This window comes from Scyliorhinus torazame, chromosome 3 (genome assembly GCF_047496885.1).
Source record: "Scyliorhinus torazame isolate Kashiwa2021f chromosome 3, sScyTor2.1, whole genome shotgun sequence".
Taxonomy (NCBI): Eukaryota; Metazoa; Chordata; class Chondrichthyes; order Carcharhiniformes; family Scyliorhinidae; genus Scyliorhinus; species Scyliorhinus torazame.
Genome location: NC_092709.1, coordinates 265,087,234 through 265,103,051, shown reverse-complemented (window position 1 = coordinate 265,103,051; position 15,818 = coordinate 265,087,234). Strand labels below are relative to the sequence as shown.

At 48.6% G+C, this 15,818-nt stretch overlaps 1 protein-coding gene across 1 annotated transcript in view; it reads left to right on the top strand.

Moving 5' to 3' along the window:
* pdzd2 (PDZ domain containing 2) overlaps window positions 1–15,818 on the top strand; it is an 809,599-nt gene that overhangs the window by 535,455 nt on the left and 258,326 nt on the right. Inside the window, 1 exon segment of the mRNA XM_072497206.1 lies at window positions 9,600–9,732. Within this exon segment, the coding sequence (XP_072353307.1) occupies window positions 9,600–9,732 (133 nt within the window).

Sequence of the window (15,818 nt, the reverse complement as noted above, 5' to 3'; positions counted from 1 at the left end):
CGTTTGAAAGTCCCCAACGTAAATGTTAGCTGCTCGAGTAAAAAGTAGTTTATTTCATGTTCATCAGTTTTTTATATCTCACTGAGCATTTAAAGTAAGAGAATACAGTGCAAGTGCAATTACATCACCAGCCTTCGCAAGTGAAAGAGCTGTATTAAAATGATAATTGTTTAATGTATCTGAAGATCATTGTGTACATCTAGGATCAGGTTTGCATATTTAATGTGGATGGTCTCCTTGTTGGGATAGGTGGATTCGCCCATCCTTTCATTTATGTCCTGATCTCAACCAGTTTCTTGTGACAGGGTTAATTACAAATGCAGAATGGGTTTGTGGTGGAATTCACACTCTCAGGAGGGTGCCGTACAGTGTGTGAGAATGTGCTGGGGATGCAGCAGTAGAAGAGGTGGCTGTTGTGTTAAGTAATTTGGAATAACACAAGCTGCCACTTGATGCAGTTTTGAGTAAAAGATGCTCCAGACTTTGAAGTGAGTTAATTGTGTTTTATTGAACTATTAGCACAGTTCTCAATGAGTTCGACTCTCTGCTAATCTAAATGTAGTAACTCAGTCTAACTGAACCAGCCTTGCTCGAAGTCATGTGCTGGGGTGTGACGCTGAGGATACACCCTGTCTCACTCTGTAGATGTTGGTCTGTGGAAAGAGGCAGGGTGTGAGTGCCTCATCCCTTTTATAGTGAGATACCACCCCTGAGTGACCTGACTGCTCATTGGTCGTGTCCTATTCTATGTGTTCATTAGCTGCATGTTTGCATGTCATGACAGTGGCGAGAGCAGAGATGTTCTCATCAGCTAGTCAGAAGGCTTCAGCTGAGAATGAATCCATCAGCAGCTAAGTGCCTGTTGCTGAATGGAAGGAGAAGAGGCTTCTCCAGGGTCCTGTCCCTCCATTGGAGGATCACTAGGCCTTGACCACTGCCAAGGAACCTATCACCATCTTCCACATGTGGCCCCAGGAAGTGGTTGTAACCAGGGTGGAAAGGAGAAAAATTCACTTGGAACCTCGGCACTGTTTATCCTGACATGCCTATCCTGATATTTGCATGCAACAGATGGGGAAGGAGCAGCCAATGTTGGCTCTAATCAGGACTTAACGATAAACCTCCCACTCAACATTTCTGATATATTGTGCTGAGGGAAATACCCACATATGTCTCTCAGCAATGATAAATCCACAGAGTGGCAGTAAGTGGTTTCACTCAATTGAGGAATTTGGTAGCAAATGATGAATTGATGTCTACCACAGGGCACCATTCCTCCTTATTTGAAAACCAGAGACTTGACAAACACAATGGGAGGTAATTGCACCCCACAAAATTGGTGCATTTGCGTTGGGTGGGATGTAAAAAAAAATTTAAATTCAAACCCTCAACCCAATCCACCTCAAAGTCACCGAATTCAGGTTTTAACAGAAATGGAACAGGGAGGGTGTTGAGCAGTGGGTGTGGGGTGGTGTTTGAACTTTCAGCTTTAACATGGCCCAGCCTGCTCTCCTGGGCTTCAGGAAGCCTGTAGGGTGAGGGTTGATGGATGGAACAGTGTTTACCATCCATGCCCCCACCCAGGTAACCTGCTTCTCGCCCCATGATTAGACCGCCATACTCTCTGATCATGAACGCCCGTCCCCCCTTGAAGCCCATCTCTTCCCCCAACCCCTGATTGCTCTCTCTGATGAGCCTCTGCAATCGCCCTACAACCCTCGATGTCATACTGTACCCACCACACCTTACCCCTGTGGTGTTCTTTGTGATTCTTGTTATCAGAATAGATGTCGAAGTGTTCACAAAGACCACAGAAGCTAAGTTCAATAACAAAGCTAACATTTATTACACTATTAATTAAAGATCGACCACTTACACCTATAACAAGCAATAATCTAGTAATCTACAATCTACACCCTACTAACACTATTCTCTACACTCTATCTATAACTGTACTCTGCACTCTCTAGACCTCTCCTCTGCACTCTCTCCAGCCCTCTCCCAGTAGCCTGAGAGTCAGTGTTTTATATAGTTCTGCATCTAGCTCCATCTAGTGGTCAATTATAATAGTACATTAAACCTTTATATATTATGATGTGGAGATGCCGGCGTTGGGTCGGGGTGGGCACAGTAAGAAGTCTTACAACACCAGATTAAAGTCTAACAGGTTTGTTTCGAATCACTAACTTTTGGAGCGCAGCTCCTTCATCAGGAGCTGCGCTCCGAAAGCTAGTGATTCGAAACAAATCTGTTAGACTTTAACCTGGTGTTGTAAGACTTCTTACTTTATATACTAGATATTCTACATAATGTCACAACCCCCACTCATGGTCTGTGTACCTCAGCAGCGGGAAACCTACCTGTTTCCAGGCCTAGGCTGTGGTCTCCCTGTGGCATTGTTCCCTGCATAATAGGAAGTCAGGTTTGTCAATCAAATTGGCTTTTGGGCTGGGAACCCGTTTACATTTTCTTTTAAAACAGCAGCTATGGAGTTACAACTCCATGACATGGAGTAGAATCCTTCCCCAAACTCTCACCAAGGTAAGTTATGGGGCCCTAGTATCACTGAAGCTTTATGGAGCATTATATCCCCTCCCAACCCGTCTGTTGTGATCCATGTCCGAATTCCTGTTTGAGTACCAAAGAAAGGGAAAATGCATATACACCAGGGATAAAGGGCAGGATTCTCTGATCCTGAGGCTAAGTGCTGACGCCGTCGCGTTTTACGACGGTGTCAACAGGCCCCCAAGAGCAGCGATCCTGAGCCCGACAGGGGGCCAGCACTGCACTGGAGCGACTCGCGCAGCTCCAGTTGCCGATACCGGCATCAAACGGGCGCCGTGGGTCTGTGCATGCGGCTGGCGCAAGTTCGCGCATGCCGCTGCGAACGGCGAGAACTCGCACATGCGCGCTAGCTTCCTTCTCCGCGCCGGCCCCAACGCAACATGGCGGAGAGGTACAGGGGCTGGCGCGGAGTAAAAGAGGCCCCCACCAGGAGAAACTGGCCCGCCGATCGGTAGGCCCCGATCGCGGGCCAGGCCATGGTGGAGGCCCCCCCCCTCGGGGTCGGATCCCCCCCCCCACGCACGATGGACAGCGAGGTCCCGCTGGGTCAGACCACATGTGAACGGCGCCGGCTGGACTCAGGCTATCATGGCGGCCACTCGGCCCATCCCGCGCAGAGAATCGCTGGGGGGGTCCGCGTAGAGTGGCCCCTGACCATCGCCATGCCAACCATGCCGATTCTCCGGTGACTAGAGAACCGGCGGACCGGCATTGGGGCGATGTCGCGTGAATCGCGCCCGGCCCGGTGATTCTCCAACCCAGCCCCGGGGGGGCCAGAGAATCCCGCCCAAAAACTCCATCCAAATGGAATTAGCCCCAGAGACTAATCTCACAACCCGAGGCAGCATTCCCCATCCCATCTGATTACAAGGCCCCAAATGAACTTTTACATTTAAAAAAATGTGCAAAATAAAACTATGTTTGACACTCCGGCAGAAACAGATGGCAGTCAGTTACCTGGCAACTGCAATGAAGAGTACTTGTGGAGTGGGATAGGTGTGATGCTGTAATTTCAACATTGCTCATAACATTTCAGTTAAAGCAAAAATGTCCCAAAGTGAAGCTGAAGGATTTGAATTTTTGAGATCTGAGTATTCAGTGAATGAATCTAAATCATGCAGATTTGAGTGTCTCTGGATTGTGAATGCAATTCAATGTCCATTGTTATGAACAGCACAGACACTGCTGGTCAGGATAGGAGTTGGCACCTCATCACAAAAATCCACCCATGTTTGGTCATTAATTAAAGACATAACTTGAAGTTAATGTTTATAGAATCAGAGAATCCCTACAGTGCAGGGTGAGGTCATTCAGTCCATTGAATCTGCACTGACCCTCTGAAAGAGAAACCTACCTGAATCCAATCCCCCACCCTACCCCCGTAACCTCATCTAGGATCAATTTAGCATGGCCAACCCGTCTATCCTGCACATCTTTGGACTGTGGGAGGGAACCGGAGCATTGGGAGGAAACCCACGCGGACACGGGAAGAATGTGCAAAGTCCACATAGACAGTGACCCAAGATCGGAATTGAACCTGGATCCCTGGCTCTGTGAGGCAGCAGTGCTAACCAATGTGCCACCGTATGTTCATAGTGAATACACATTGAACACAGTATTTTAAGTATTTTTTAAGTAGCAGTAGGAGATTGTGGAATACCTCTGAAGTTGTGCCGATTATTCAGTTAAATGAACATTGTTCAGCCATCATTTCAGTGGGGGAACATCCACAGAATCTCTAATCTTTACATCCATATAATGACGATTGCGCTTCACACAGACTGAAACTTTGTCTTGTCTCCCAACATCTGACATTGGAAGAGGAGGAATAACAGACAGAAATCTCACAACAAATATGTGTAGGTCTGGCAAGAGTCTCTCGATCCCTTCGAACCTGAACATCATTGGCTTTTGAATCTAGAAGGAGAAATGTTTGCGCAATCTGTCGGCATCAGTGGTTAGCATTGTTGCTTCACAGCACCAGGGTCCCAGGTTCGATTCCCGACTTGGGTCACTGTATGTGCGGAGTCTGCACATTGTCCCCGTGTCTGCGTGGGTTTCCTCCGGGTGATCCGGTTTCCTCCCACAAATCCCAAAAGATGTGCTCTTAGGTGAATTGGACATTCTGAATTCTCCCTCAGTGTACCTGAACAGGCGCCGGAGTGTGGCGGCGAGAGGCTTTTCACATTAACTTCATTGCAGTGTTAATGTGAGCCTACTTGTGACAATAAAGATCATTATTATTATTAGTAATAATAATAATAATCGCTTATTGTCACACGTAGGCTTCAATGAAGTTACTGTGAAAAGCCCCAAGTCGCCACATTTCAGCGCCTGTTCGGGGAGGCTGGTACGGGAATTGAACTCGCGCTGCTGGACTTGTGCTGCATTATAAGCCAGCTGTTTAGCCCACTGTGCTAAACCAGCCCCTAGTAGGAGTATGTTCCTGACAATCATTTTCAGTGTGTGAAGCTCCACAACAGGAGAGAAAAATCTCAAATCTTTCATTTCAAACTTCTTTGTTCAATAACGGCCTATCAACACCAAATACAGGAGCCCGGCTGGAATTTTCCAGTTGACATCCAGGTTCCTGCAGGTGGTGGGGACCAGTTTTCCAGCCTGGAGATGTCCTTCTGATGCCAGGCAGACAACCAGCACCCCAGGTTCAGTGGCAGCACTCCAGTCCAGCGGCCCGGAGGTCCAGTCCCAGGGCCCAGCCCTCCAGTCCAGGGGCCCGGAGGTCCAGTCCCGGGGCCCAGTCCTCCAGTCCAGGGACTCAGCGGCTCCAGTCCTGGGGGCCCAGCGCTCTAGTCCCGAAGGCCGAGTGCTCCAGTCCCGGGGACCAACACTCCACTCCCGGGGCCCAGCGCTCCAATCCCAGGGCCCAGCGCTCCAGTCCCGAAGGCCGAGTGCTCAAGTCCCCGGGGGCCAACACTCCATTCCCGGGGCCCAGCGCTCCTATCCCAGGGCCCAGCGCTCCAGTCCCGAAGGCTGAGTGCTCCAGTCCTGGGGGCCAGCACTCCAGTTCAGGGGCTCAGCGGCTCCAGTCCTGGGGGCCCAGCGCTCCAGTCCCGAAGGCCGAGTGCTCCAGTCCTGGGGGCCAGCACTCCAGTTCAGGGGCTCAGCGGCTCCGGTCCTGGGGGCCCAGCGCTCCAGTCCCGAAGGCCGAGGGCTCCAGTCCCAAGGGCCAGCACTCCAGTCCCGGGGCCCAGCAGTCCAGTCCCGGGGCCCAGCACTCCAGTCCCGGGGCCCAGCACTCCAGTCCCGGGGCCCAGCACTCCAGTCCCGGGGCTCAGCGCTCCAGTCCCGGGGCTCAGCGCTCCAGTACAGGGGCCCAGCCCTCCAGTCCCGGGGGACTAGCGCTCCAGTCCGGAGGGCCTAGCACTCCAGTCCCGGGGCCCAGGGGTCCAGTCCCAGGGCCCAGCGCTCCAGTCCCGAAGGCCGAGTTCTCCAGTTCCGAAGGCCGAGTTCTCCAGACCCGGGGCCCAGCGCTCCAGTCCCGAAGGCCGAGTTCTCCAGTCCGGGGGCCCAGCGCTCCAGTCCCGTGGGCCCCGACCTTCAAGCCAGGGGCCAGCGTCCAGTCCAGGGACCCAGCATTTCAGGCAGGTGACTGAGGTCCTCCCTGCCTGCCTGAGTGGAAGAACCTACACTCCCACTCCCACCGCACCTTAACTCTCATCGGTGGCCTGGCTGCACCTTTTTTAAATTTAGGATGTGAGAACGTTAGAGAGCGCATCTTAATCTTAAAAACACTCTCTCCCATACTTATTCTATTTCAGCTTGCTTTGTCTTTCAAGCTGGAAGCCCTTTGACTGGCCCTCCAGCTTCGAGAGCCCACCTGACATCTTTAATTGGATGGTGACCCCATCACCGTCTCAACATTAATGAGCCACCCCCATGGGCATCACAGTGAATGACTGTTTCCCCCAGGGGCAAATTCAGGACCCAGAAACAATCTTGACCTCCATGTGCTGCCCCAGAGGGTAAATCCTGTTCATAATATCTACTGCAGTACTTTCATCAAGCTTCTCTGTTACATCAAAGAACTCAATAAAGTTATTCAAACATGGTTTATCTTTAGCTCATGGCTGTCCTTTTATTAACCCATGCCTTTCCAAGTGAGATTTAAATTTGCCCTTTACAATTGACTTCAATTGTTTTCCCAAAACTGATGTTAGCCTGGCTTTCCTGTAGTTACCATGTTTATCCCCTTTCATGAACAGGGTATAAAATTTGTAATCCTCTAGTCCTCTGGCACCACGTTCATACCCAAGGAGGACTGTAGCTTGAGAGCTATTTCCACCCTTTCCTTCCCTCAGCAACCAAGGATACATTCTCTCTGGGCTGGATGACTTGATTATTTAAGTACGAAGTCTTACAACACCAGGTTAAAGTCCAACAGATTTGTTTCGATGTCACTAGCTTTCGGAGCACTGCTCCTTCCTCAGGTGAATGAGGAACCTCGTCATTCACCTGAGGAAGGAGCAGCGCTCCGAAAGCTAGTGACATCGAAACAAACCTGTTGGACTTTAACCTGGCGTTGTAAGACTTCGTACTGTGCTCACCCCAGTCCAACGCCGGCATCTCCACATCTTGATTATTTAAGTAATGTTTCAGCACCTCCCTTCTGTCTGTTTTGATCTTCTGTACTATCTATACTTTCTCCTCCACTGCTGCAATATGAACTTCATCCTCCCTCCATTTTTGCGGATGCAAAGTACTCTTTTACTACCTCAGCTTTTTCCTCCACAAGCATATTTTGTGTTTGCCCCTCATCATTTCCATCATTTTTTAACTATCTTCTTACTTTTTATATGTTTATAAAATATTTTTAGCATTGCCTTTCTGTTACTCACATTTTGTTTCTTACATGCTCTTTGCCATTCCCAAATCCTTTTTCAGTTTCCCCTGTACTCTGTATTCTGCTTCATTTTCTATAGTTGGGTGTTTTCACCATTGACTTTTTTTGTCTCTTTCTATAATTACTTTAAACTTAATTTTATAATGATCACTGTTACCCAGATGTTCTCCCACTGAAAAGCACTTCTATAGCCCCCCTTCATTTCTTGGAACTAAATGCAACACACCTTCGTGTTTGACTAAAAATATACTGATTAAGAAAGTTGCTCTGTGTACATTTTAGTTATTCTTTACCTTTCTTGTCCTTTATACACTTCCTTTTTCCACATTTTAGATAGGGTACTTAGAGTTGTGGTTAGAGAGCACCTCATAGGTGGTGTGAACCATAATCTGCACGAAGGGAACTTTAGAAAGGTAAATTCAAATGTCCTCATGTTCCCTGTGCAAAGGCATACCACCAACAGCCCCACCCAAACAAATCACATGGTTCCTCATGTACCCCATGCTAACTTGTGCACTGCAAATAACCCCTATGGCCCTTCATGCCCTCCGTGCCATGTATGTCCCCACCTACACACTATGGCCCCTCATGCTCCCTATGCCAAGCTATTTGACCTTCATGCCTATTCATCCACTATACATGTATAGAACCAATAAACCCTATACATATATAGAACCAATAAACCCTATAGTGACAGTGGGATGTATAAAAAGCTTTTTAAAAAAGTTATTAATTGATAACTTTACACTTTCTGAAAAAAAACGTTTTTACTACAGGTTAGTAAAAGTGTCAATCATCCATGCCCTTTAGTGTACCAGTAGCAGAACTGGAAGTATTTGAAATATCTGTATTTTGTGTAAATAAGCAGTGTGAAATTGACAGCATAGAACAGAGAGCCAGAGCAGCCAATCAAGCGGTGTTTTTCCTGGGGTTCAGGTGTTTGAACAGGATCATGGAGTTCTGGGCTTTCAGCCAAGCCTCACTGTGTATTTTTGGCTGAGAGTTCAGACAATGATTAGAGCACTAAAACAGCTGAGCCCCAGGGAAAACATTGTTTGATTGACAGCTCTGGCTCTGATCTCTGCTGCCAATTTCATAATGTTTATTTAAACAAGATAGAGGTTTCAAGGGCTTGCAGTTTCTGCTAGTAGTAATTTAAAGAGGCTGGATGATTGACACTTTTATAGGCCAATAGCAAAAAGGAGTTAGCATTAACAAAGTGATAAGTCATCAACATTTTTAAAGTTATTTTTACCCATCCTTCTGTAATTATAGGATTAATTGGTTCAAAATGGTGTGTATAGGGTGAATGGGCGTGGGAGTACAAGGGTTTGTACGAGTGACTATAAAGGTTGTTTGGTGGGGGGGCATACTTCAGTATGAAGACAAGAGGGGCCACTGGGGATGTGTGGGAGGCATACCTTGGCCTGGAGGGAATGAAGGACGTAGGTGTTGCTTGGGAGCATACCTCAGCATGGGAACATGAGGGTCATAGGGGTTGTTTGCGGGGCACAACTTTGCATGAGGGCACAGGGAGTGGGTGGGGGCATAAGGTGGCCATGGATGGGGCATGGGGAGTGTGTGGATGGTGAGGGCTGAGGGCTGGAGAGCCTTTCTGTTATTATAACAGATGAAGTCCCATAGCATCATGGTGGACCTTTTAAGCAGTCCATAACCGCACCCAGCTGCCACTGTGGTTGCCTCTGAACTTGTTCCAGGGTTGTCTGGTCTGACTGCAGAATACCCCCCAAACCCCAATGGAAATCCTGTCCTTGCAGGCACTTTTGCCTAAGGTAGGCAGGGCCATCTATCTGCCTCGAGGATGAAAACCCAGCTGGTCAACTCTGTTTCTCTCTCTACAGATGCTGCCAAAGCTGGTAAGTATTTCCATCATTTGTGTTTCCATTATAACAAAGTCGAATTTGGTGCTGCTATTGGGAGGGAGGGCTTTAGGTGCCTTTTCTTATTTCCAAATGCTTTGAAAGAAAGGACTTAAATTTATAAGTCTTCTTTCATAATGTCAAGGTTTCCCAAGTGCTTCACTTGCCAATTAATTGCATCAAATGCAGACACACTGTTCTATTTCCAGGATGTCGTGTCGCATCTTTATTCTTTAAACGTCACAGTCTAATCTGAACGCTTGTTTGATAGTTTTACCCCTTCCTTTTACCAGGGATGGAAGACTGAAATCTGGTGATGAGCTGCTAATGATTAATGGACAATCACTGGTTGGACTCTCACACCAAGAGGCAGTTGCCCAACTTCGGTCAGCAGCAGGACTTGTGCAGCTGGTTGTTGCAAGCAGGGTAGGTGCTCCATTTTGAAGATTGTTGACAGACAAGGATTTAAAGAACATACAGGAAAGTGGATCGTACCGAATGGTGGAGCAGGCTTGAGGGGATGAATGGTCTACTGGTGCTCCTCATCCATATGTTTGTATGTTCAGCAATAAAGGGGTCTGGTTTCAAATTTGCTAACTTGTTTGGACGCCTCAGCTCCCAGGAGTTTGTAAATAAAATAAGGCCTAATTCCCTTATTTGAAGCAATGCAGATGTGGGCATTTCAAAATATGGACGCATTAAACTGGACTGAATAACCTTCCTTATCTGTAATTATCTGATGAGTACAATGCAGGAGAAATTGTGAATTTATAATTTGGCACTTCTCTCTGTGGATGTCATAGTGTGTGACCTTTTAATTCTGCAAATAACTCTTGTTGAAAATTAAATGTTCATGTGAAAATTTTATTTGATACTCAAGTCATGGCCTTAATGGGAGAAAATTGGATTGCATAGCCATCACTTTGTACTAGTGCCCTTATATTAGTGTTCAATTATTTTAATTTGAATATACTATGTTTAAAATATCTTCAAAGCTAAAGCTGTACTGATGAATACTGGTGCTATGTTTAATTCATGTCTTGAATATTAGTTTTTGATTTGGCTATCATAGCTAATTACCCCCTGGAGATCACAAGGTGAAATAGGAAGGTATCTGTGGATTCCATCTATTCCTCGAATAGATTGCTGTTTCTGTAACATTTTCAAAGAATAAATTAAAAGGAAAGGTTTGAGGGCGCGATCTTCCCAAAAGGGAGCAAAGTCCCCTAGCAAGCGTGTTTCCCGTCACTTGTAGGCCACCTGGGCAACTTGGCAGTGCCAGAGGGCAGCACGGTGGCACAGTGAGTTAGCACTGCTGCCTCACAGCGCCGAGGTCCCAGGTTCGATCCTGGCTCTGGGTCACTGTCCGTGTGGAGTTTGCACATTCTCCCCGTGTTTGCGTGGGTTTCGCCCCCACAACCCAAAAGATGTGCAAGCTAGGTGGATTGGCCACGCTAAATTGCTCCTTAATTGGGAAAAAAAATGAATTGGGTACTCTAAATTTATAAAAATAAAAAAGAACTTGGCAGTGCCAGGCTGGTCCCCAGGTGGGGGTCACCATCCAATTAAAGATGGCAGGTGAGATCTCGAAGCTGGGGCCCAGTCAAAGGCCTTCCAGCTTGAAAGACAAGGCAGGCTGAAATGGAGTAAGTATGGGAGAGAGTGTTTCAAGATTAAGATGCCCTCTCTAACTTTTTCACATCATCGGCGGGTTCTCCGTTTCTGAGACATAGTGTTGACACCGACGCAGAATTCGAGGACTTTCATGATAGCAAAACTGGTGTCGAACCTGGATCAATTTAGCAACTGGGGAGGGGCTAGAACAGGCGCCAGGTGGAACACAATCGATTCCAATGAAAAACGGTGTGGGTTCTCCATGTCCGTGATTGACACTCGGGAGGCTGACAAGCTGCAGCCACATATACACATTGTAATCCCCACACACGCTTATCCCAGCCAACAAGATGGCACTGATTGTGATGGAGCGTGCCCATACAGATGATGGGTTGGCTGGGGCCAGAGGGCACCTGGGGGACGCCGATGAGACCCGTGGCCCTAGGTTCACAGTGGGCAGTTGGCGGCTACCTTGCCAGCCGTGGCAATGGTGTTCACTTGCCTGCCCCAGGACACGTGCGGCCCGTGGGCGCCGCCATCTTACCTGCCTCAGCCGTCGGGCACCTCATCGGGCCACTCATCGCCTGCAACCGCCGATCAACCAGTCTCGACCGCACAACCTCGCGACCGCTTCGACAAAGGTGAAGGTCGACGGGCACGAGATATCCTGCCTTCTGACTCCCGGAGCACTGAGAGCTTCATCCACCCCGATGCGGTAAGGCGCTGCTCCCTCGCGGTACACCCCGCTAACCAAAGAATCTCCCTGGCCTCTGGATCCCACTCCGTGGCGATCCCCCGGGGGTACTGCATTGCCACCCTCACCATCCAGGGCGTAGAGTTCAGCGGCATCCGGCTCTACGTCCTCCCCAACCTCTGCACTGCCTTGCTACTCAGCCTGGACTTCCAGTGCAACCTCCAGAGCCTAACCCTGAAATTTGGCGGGCCCCTACCACCCCTTACAGTTTGCGGCCTCGCGACCCTTAAGGTTGACGCGCCTTCCCTGTTTGCAAACCTCACCCTGGATTGCAAACCCGTCGCCACCAGGAGCAGACGGTACAGCACCCAGGACAGGACCTTCATCAGGTCTGAGGTCCAGCAGCTGCTGCGGGAAGGTATCATCGAGGCCAGCAACAGCCCCTGGAGAGCCCAAATCGTCGTGGTGAAAGCCAGGGAGAGAAAACAGGACCATCAATCGGTACACGCAGCTCGACGCGTACCCCCTCCCACGCATATCTGATATGGTCAATCAGATTGCACAGTACCGGGTCTTCTCAACAGTGGACCTGAAATCTGCCTACCAGCAGCTCCCCATCCATAAGGCGAGCCGCCCATACACTGCATTTGAAGCAGACGGCCGCCTTTACCATTTCCTTAGGGTTCCCTTCGGCGTCACCAACGGGATCTCTGTCTTCCCACGGGAGATGGACCGAATGGTTGACCGGTATGGGCTGTTGGCCACTTTCCCATACCTGCACAACATCACCATCTGTGGCCACAACCAGCAGGACCACGACGCTAACCGTTTCCAAATTTCTCCACACAGCCACACTCCTCAACCTAACTCACAACAAGGAGAAGTGTGTGTTCAGCACAAACCGATTAGTCATCCTCGGCTATGTAATTCAGAATGGAGTTCTAGGGCCCGACCCCGATCGCATGCGCCTCCTCATGGAACTGACCCTTCCCCCACTGCCCAAAGGCCCTCAAACGATGCCTGGGGTTATTTTCGTATTACGCCCAGTGGGTCCCAAACAATGCGGCCAAGGCTCGCCCACTCATTCAATCCATCACTTTACCACTGACGGCTGAGGCTCACCAGGCCTTCAACCATATCAAGGCCGACATCGCCACGGCCGCGATGCACGCGGTCGACAAGACGCACCTCTTCCAAGTCGAGAGCGATACATCAAACATCGCTCTGGTCGCCACCCTCGACCAGGCAGGCAGGACCGTGGTATTCTTTTCCCGCACCCTCCATGCCTCCGAAATTCGGCACTCCTCCGTCGAAAAGGAGGCCCAAGCGATCGTTGAAGCTGTGCGACATTGGAGGCATTACCTGGCCGGCAGGAGATTCACTCTCTTCACTGACCAATGGTCGGTTGCCTTCATGTTTACCGTAAGAAGTTTTACACACCAGGTTAAAGTCCAACAGGTTTGTTTCGATGTCACTAGCTTTCGGAGCGCTGCTCCTGCCTCAGGTGAATGAATTTTGTATAGCCACTCCTATCCTTTTGTAGACGTCCTTATCAGCCAACAACCCCACATTTAATCTCCACTGCGACCCCTAGGAACCTCCTCTTGCCACGCGCAGGTCTGTCAGATTTGTTGCATGGTCTGAGATCACAATCGCCGAATAGTCTGTCGCAAACACCCCCACCAGCAACCTCTTATCCAGCACAAAAAAAATCGATCTAGTAATACACCCGGTGAGCATGTAAATAGAACGAGAGTTCCTTTGCCCTTGGCCTCCCAAACCACCACAGGTGCACCCTTCCCATTTGCTCCATAAATCCCAACAGTTCCCTTGCCATCGTCAACACCTTCAGGGACTTAGTACATGACCGATGTACCTTTGGATCCAAAACCATATTGAAATCCCCCCCCCATAATCAACCGGTGTGTGTCCAAGTACGGGACCTTAGCCAACACCTTCTTCACAAACTCTGCATCATCCCAGTTGGGGGCATATATATTCATCAACACCATGGGTGCCCCCACCAACTTCCTGCTCGCCATCACAAATCTCCCCCCAGGATCCGCCACAAACGCCACCCTCTTACTGTTATGGGTCCGGGTTTACAGAACCCCAAAGTGTTTCATGGAGTTCAACCGACCCACAACTTTTAATAGATTGTGGTGTGGGATGCACACGGTGTACTTTCCAGGTGTGATACAGCAGAAATGGACAAATGGTTTTTAAAACAAAACAATGTTTATTCTATGAACGCAAGTTAACTTTTTAAAAACAAACAGTGAATATCTTAACACCCTTTACTGCAAAGATAACCCCAAAAGACTACACACTAAATAATCCTTCAAACTGTTCCTTTAAACATCCAAAAGACTTCAAACCTTCAACAATAAGAACACATTAGGTTACATTCAATATATTTATAGTTTTTGGATTGCGGACATCAACAGACCAGCTCTGTGTTCCTTCCTGCAGCTCACAGGAAAACACACAGACACTCCCAGTTGCCTTTTCAAACTGAAACTCAAAAAAGCAGAAGTGAGCTCAGCTCCCCCCACCCTCTGACATCACTTCAGTAATATGATCAGCTCCATTTCTTAAAGAAAAATTGCTTAAACATCCATTTCTTAAAGGTACTCTCACATGACATCACTCACCAGCACCGCTATCCCCCTCGACTTCACATGCAGCCCTGAATGAAACACCTGCCCCTCCCAACCTTTCCTCAACCTCGTTTGATCTGCAACTTTTAAATGAGTCTCTTGCATGAACACGTCCGCCTTCAAGCTCTTTAAGTGTGCCAAGGCGCAGGACCTCTTGATTAGTCCTTTCAGTCCCCCAATGTTGCAGGAGATCAGCCTGTTGAGAGCAACCCACCATTGTGTGGGCAACAAAGCCACAGAGCTCTCCCCACCTTTTCCTCTGTCACACCTCGAGAGTCCTCCTGGTCTGACTGTTGCCCTTTACTCGCCGCACTCCTTGTTTGGTACGGCTGAGACTTTCCCTGCCGAAGGGGACTCAGTAGTCCTCACTTTTCTTTTGTTTACCACCTGCGTAACACCCTGCAAAACGGGCGAAAAAGGACCAAAAAATCCAACCTCGGGCAGAAGCCACCTCATGTGTGAGCACTCACTTCATGACCGCCATTATTTACTTGATACCAATGATACCTCCCATCAGTTTGCTGATAATCAAGAGTCGACTGAGGGGGCAGAAATTGGCCTGGTTGAATTTGTCCTCTATTTGTTGACAGGATATACCTAGGCAATTTTCCAAATTGTTGGGTAAGTGCTAGTCTTGTGGCTGTACTGGAACAGATTGGTTACGGGTGCAACTAGTTACTGAGCAGAATTCTTTGTCACTGTAGTAGGGATGTTGTCAGGGCCCATAGCCATTGCAGCATCCAGTGCCTTCAGCCATTTTTTGATATCGCTTGGAGTGAATCGAATTGGCAGACGTCTAGCACCTGTCAAGCTGGTGACCTCAAGATGCTGAGATGGATTATCCTTTCAACAGTTCAGGCTTAATGCAACAACTCTGATTAGTTTGATTGCCCAGCACCATTTATGACTAGATGTGATGGGACTGTACAGACTTTGATTTGATCCATTGATTGTGAGATAGGAGACAAGGTAAATTGGAAAATAATGGGTACATTTCAAATAATGGGGGATGGAAGAGAGGGTCTTCGAGGGTGGGGTTGGTTGTGTCATCTGTGGGGCCCTGAGGGGAGAACTCGGGGTACTGGTGATAGGAGGGAACAGTCACAGTCAGAGAGGAAAATGAGATGTAGTAGGATGGCAAGTTCAAGTGAGAGTCTGGTAGGTAAAGGTATCATCAGTTGGGGCACGGAAGGGGCAAGGCAAGTGGGCCGGATAACAGGTGAGGGCAGGGGCAAGGTGGACATAGGGACTGTAGCAGGGTCAGCTCTGAGGTGAGGAAAGGCATGTGGAGGTGGATACTGATAAGATCCAGGGTAACGCAGGTAGGTTTAAGGGTTACAGAAGGGAGAAGAATGGTGATAGTCCATGGGTCTCTGGTGATGGATGGAATCTGATGGATGATGAGAAGGGTAGAAGGTGGTGGTGCATGTCTGTAAATTTATGTGCATCATTTTCTCATGGCTATTTTTGACAACACAGTTGCTCTGTATGTGTGACCCCCATGAAGTCTCATGGCTTCAGATCAAACACGGACAAGAAAACCC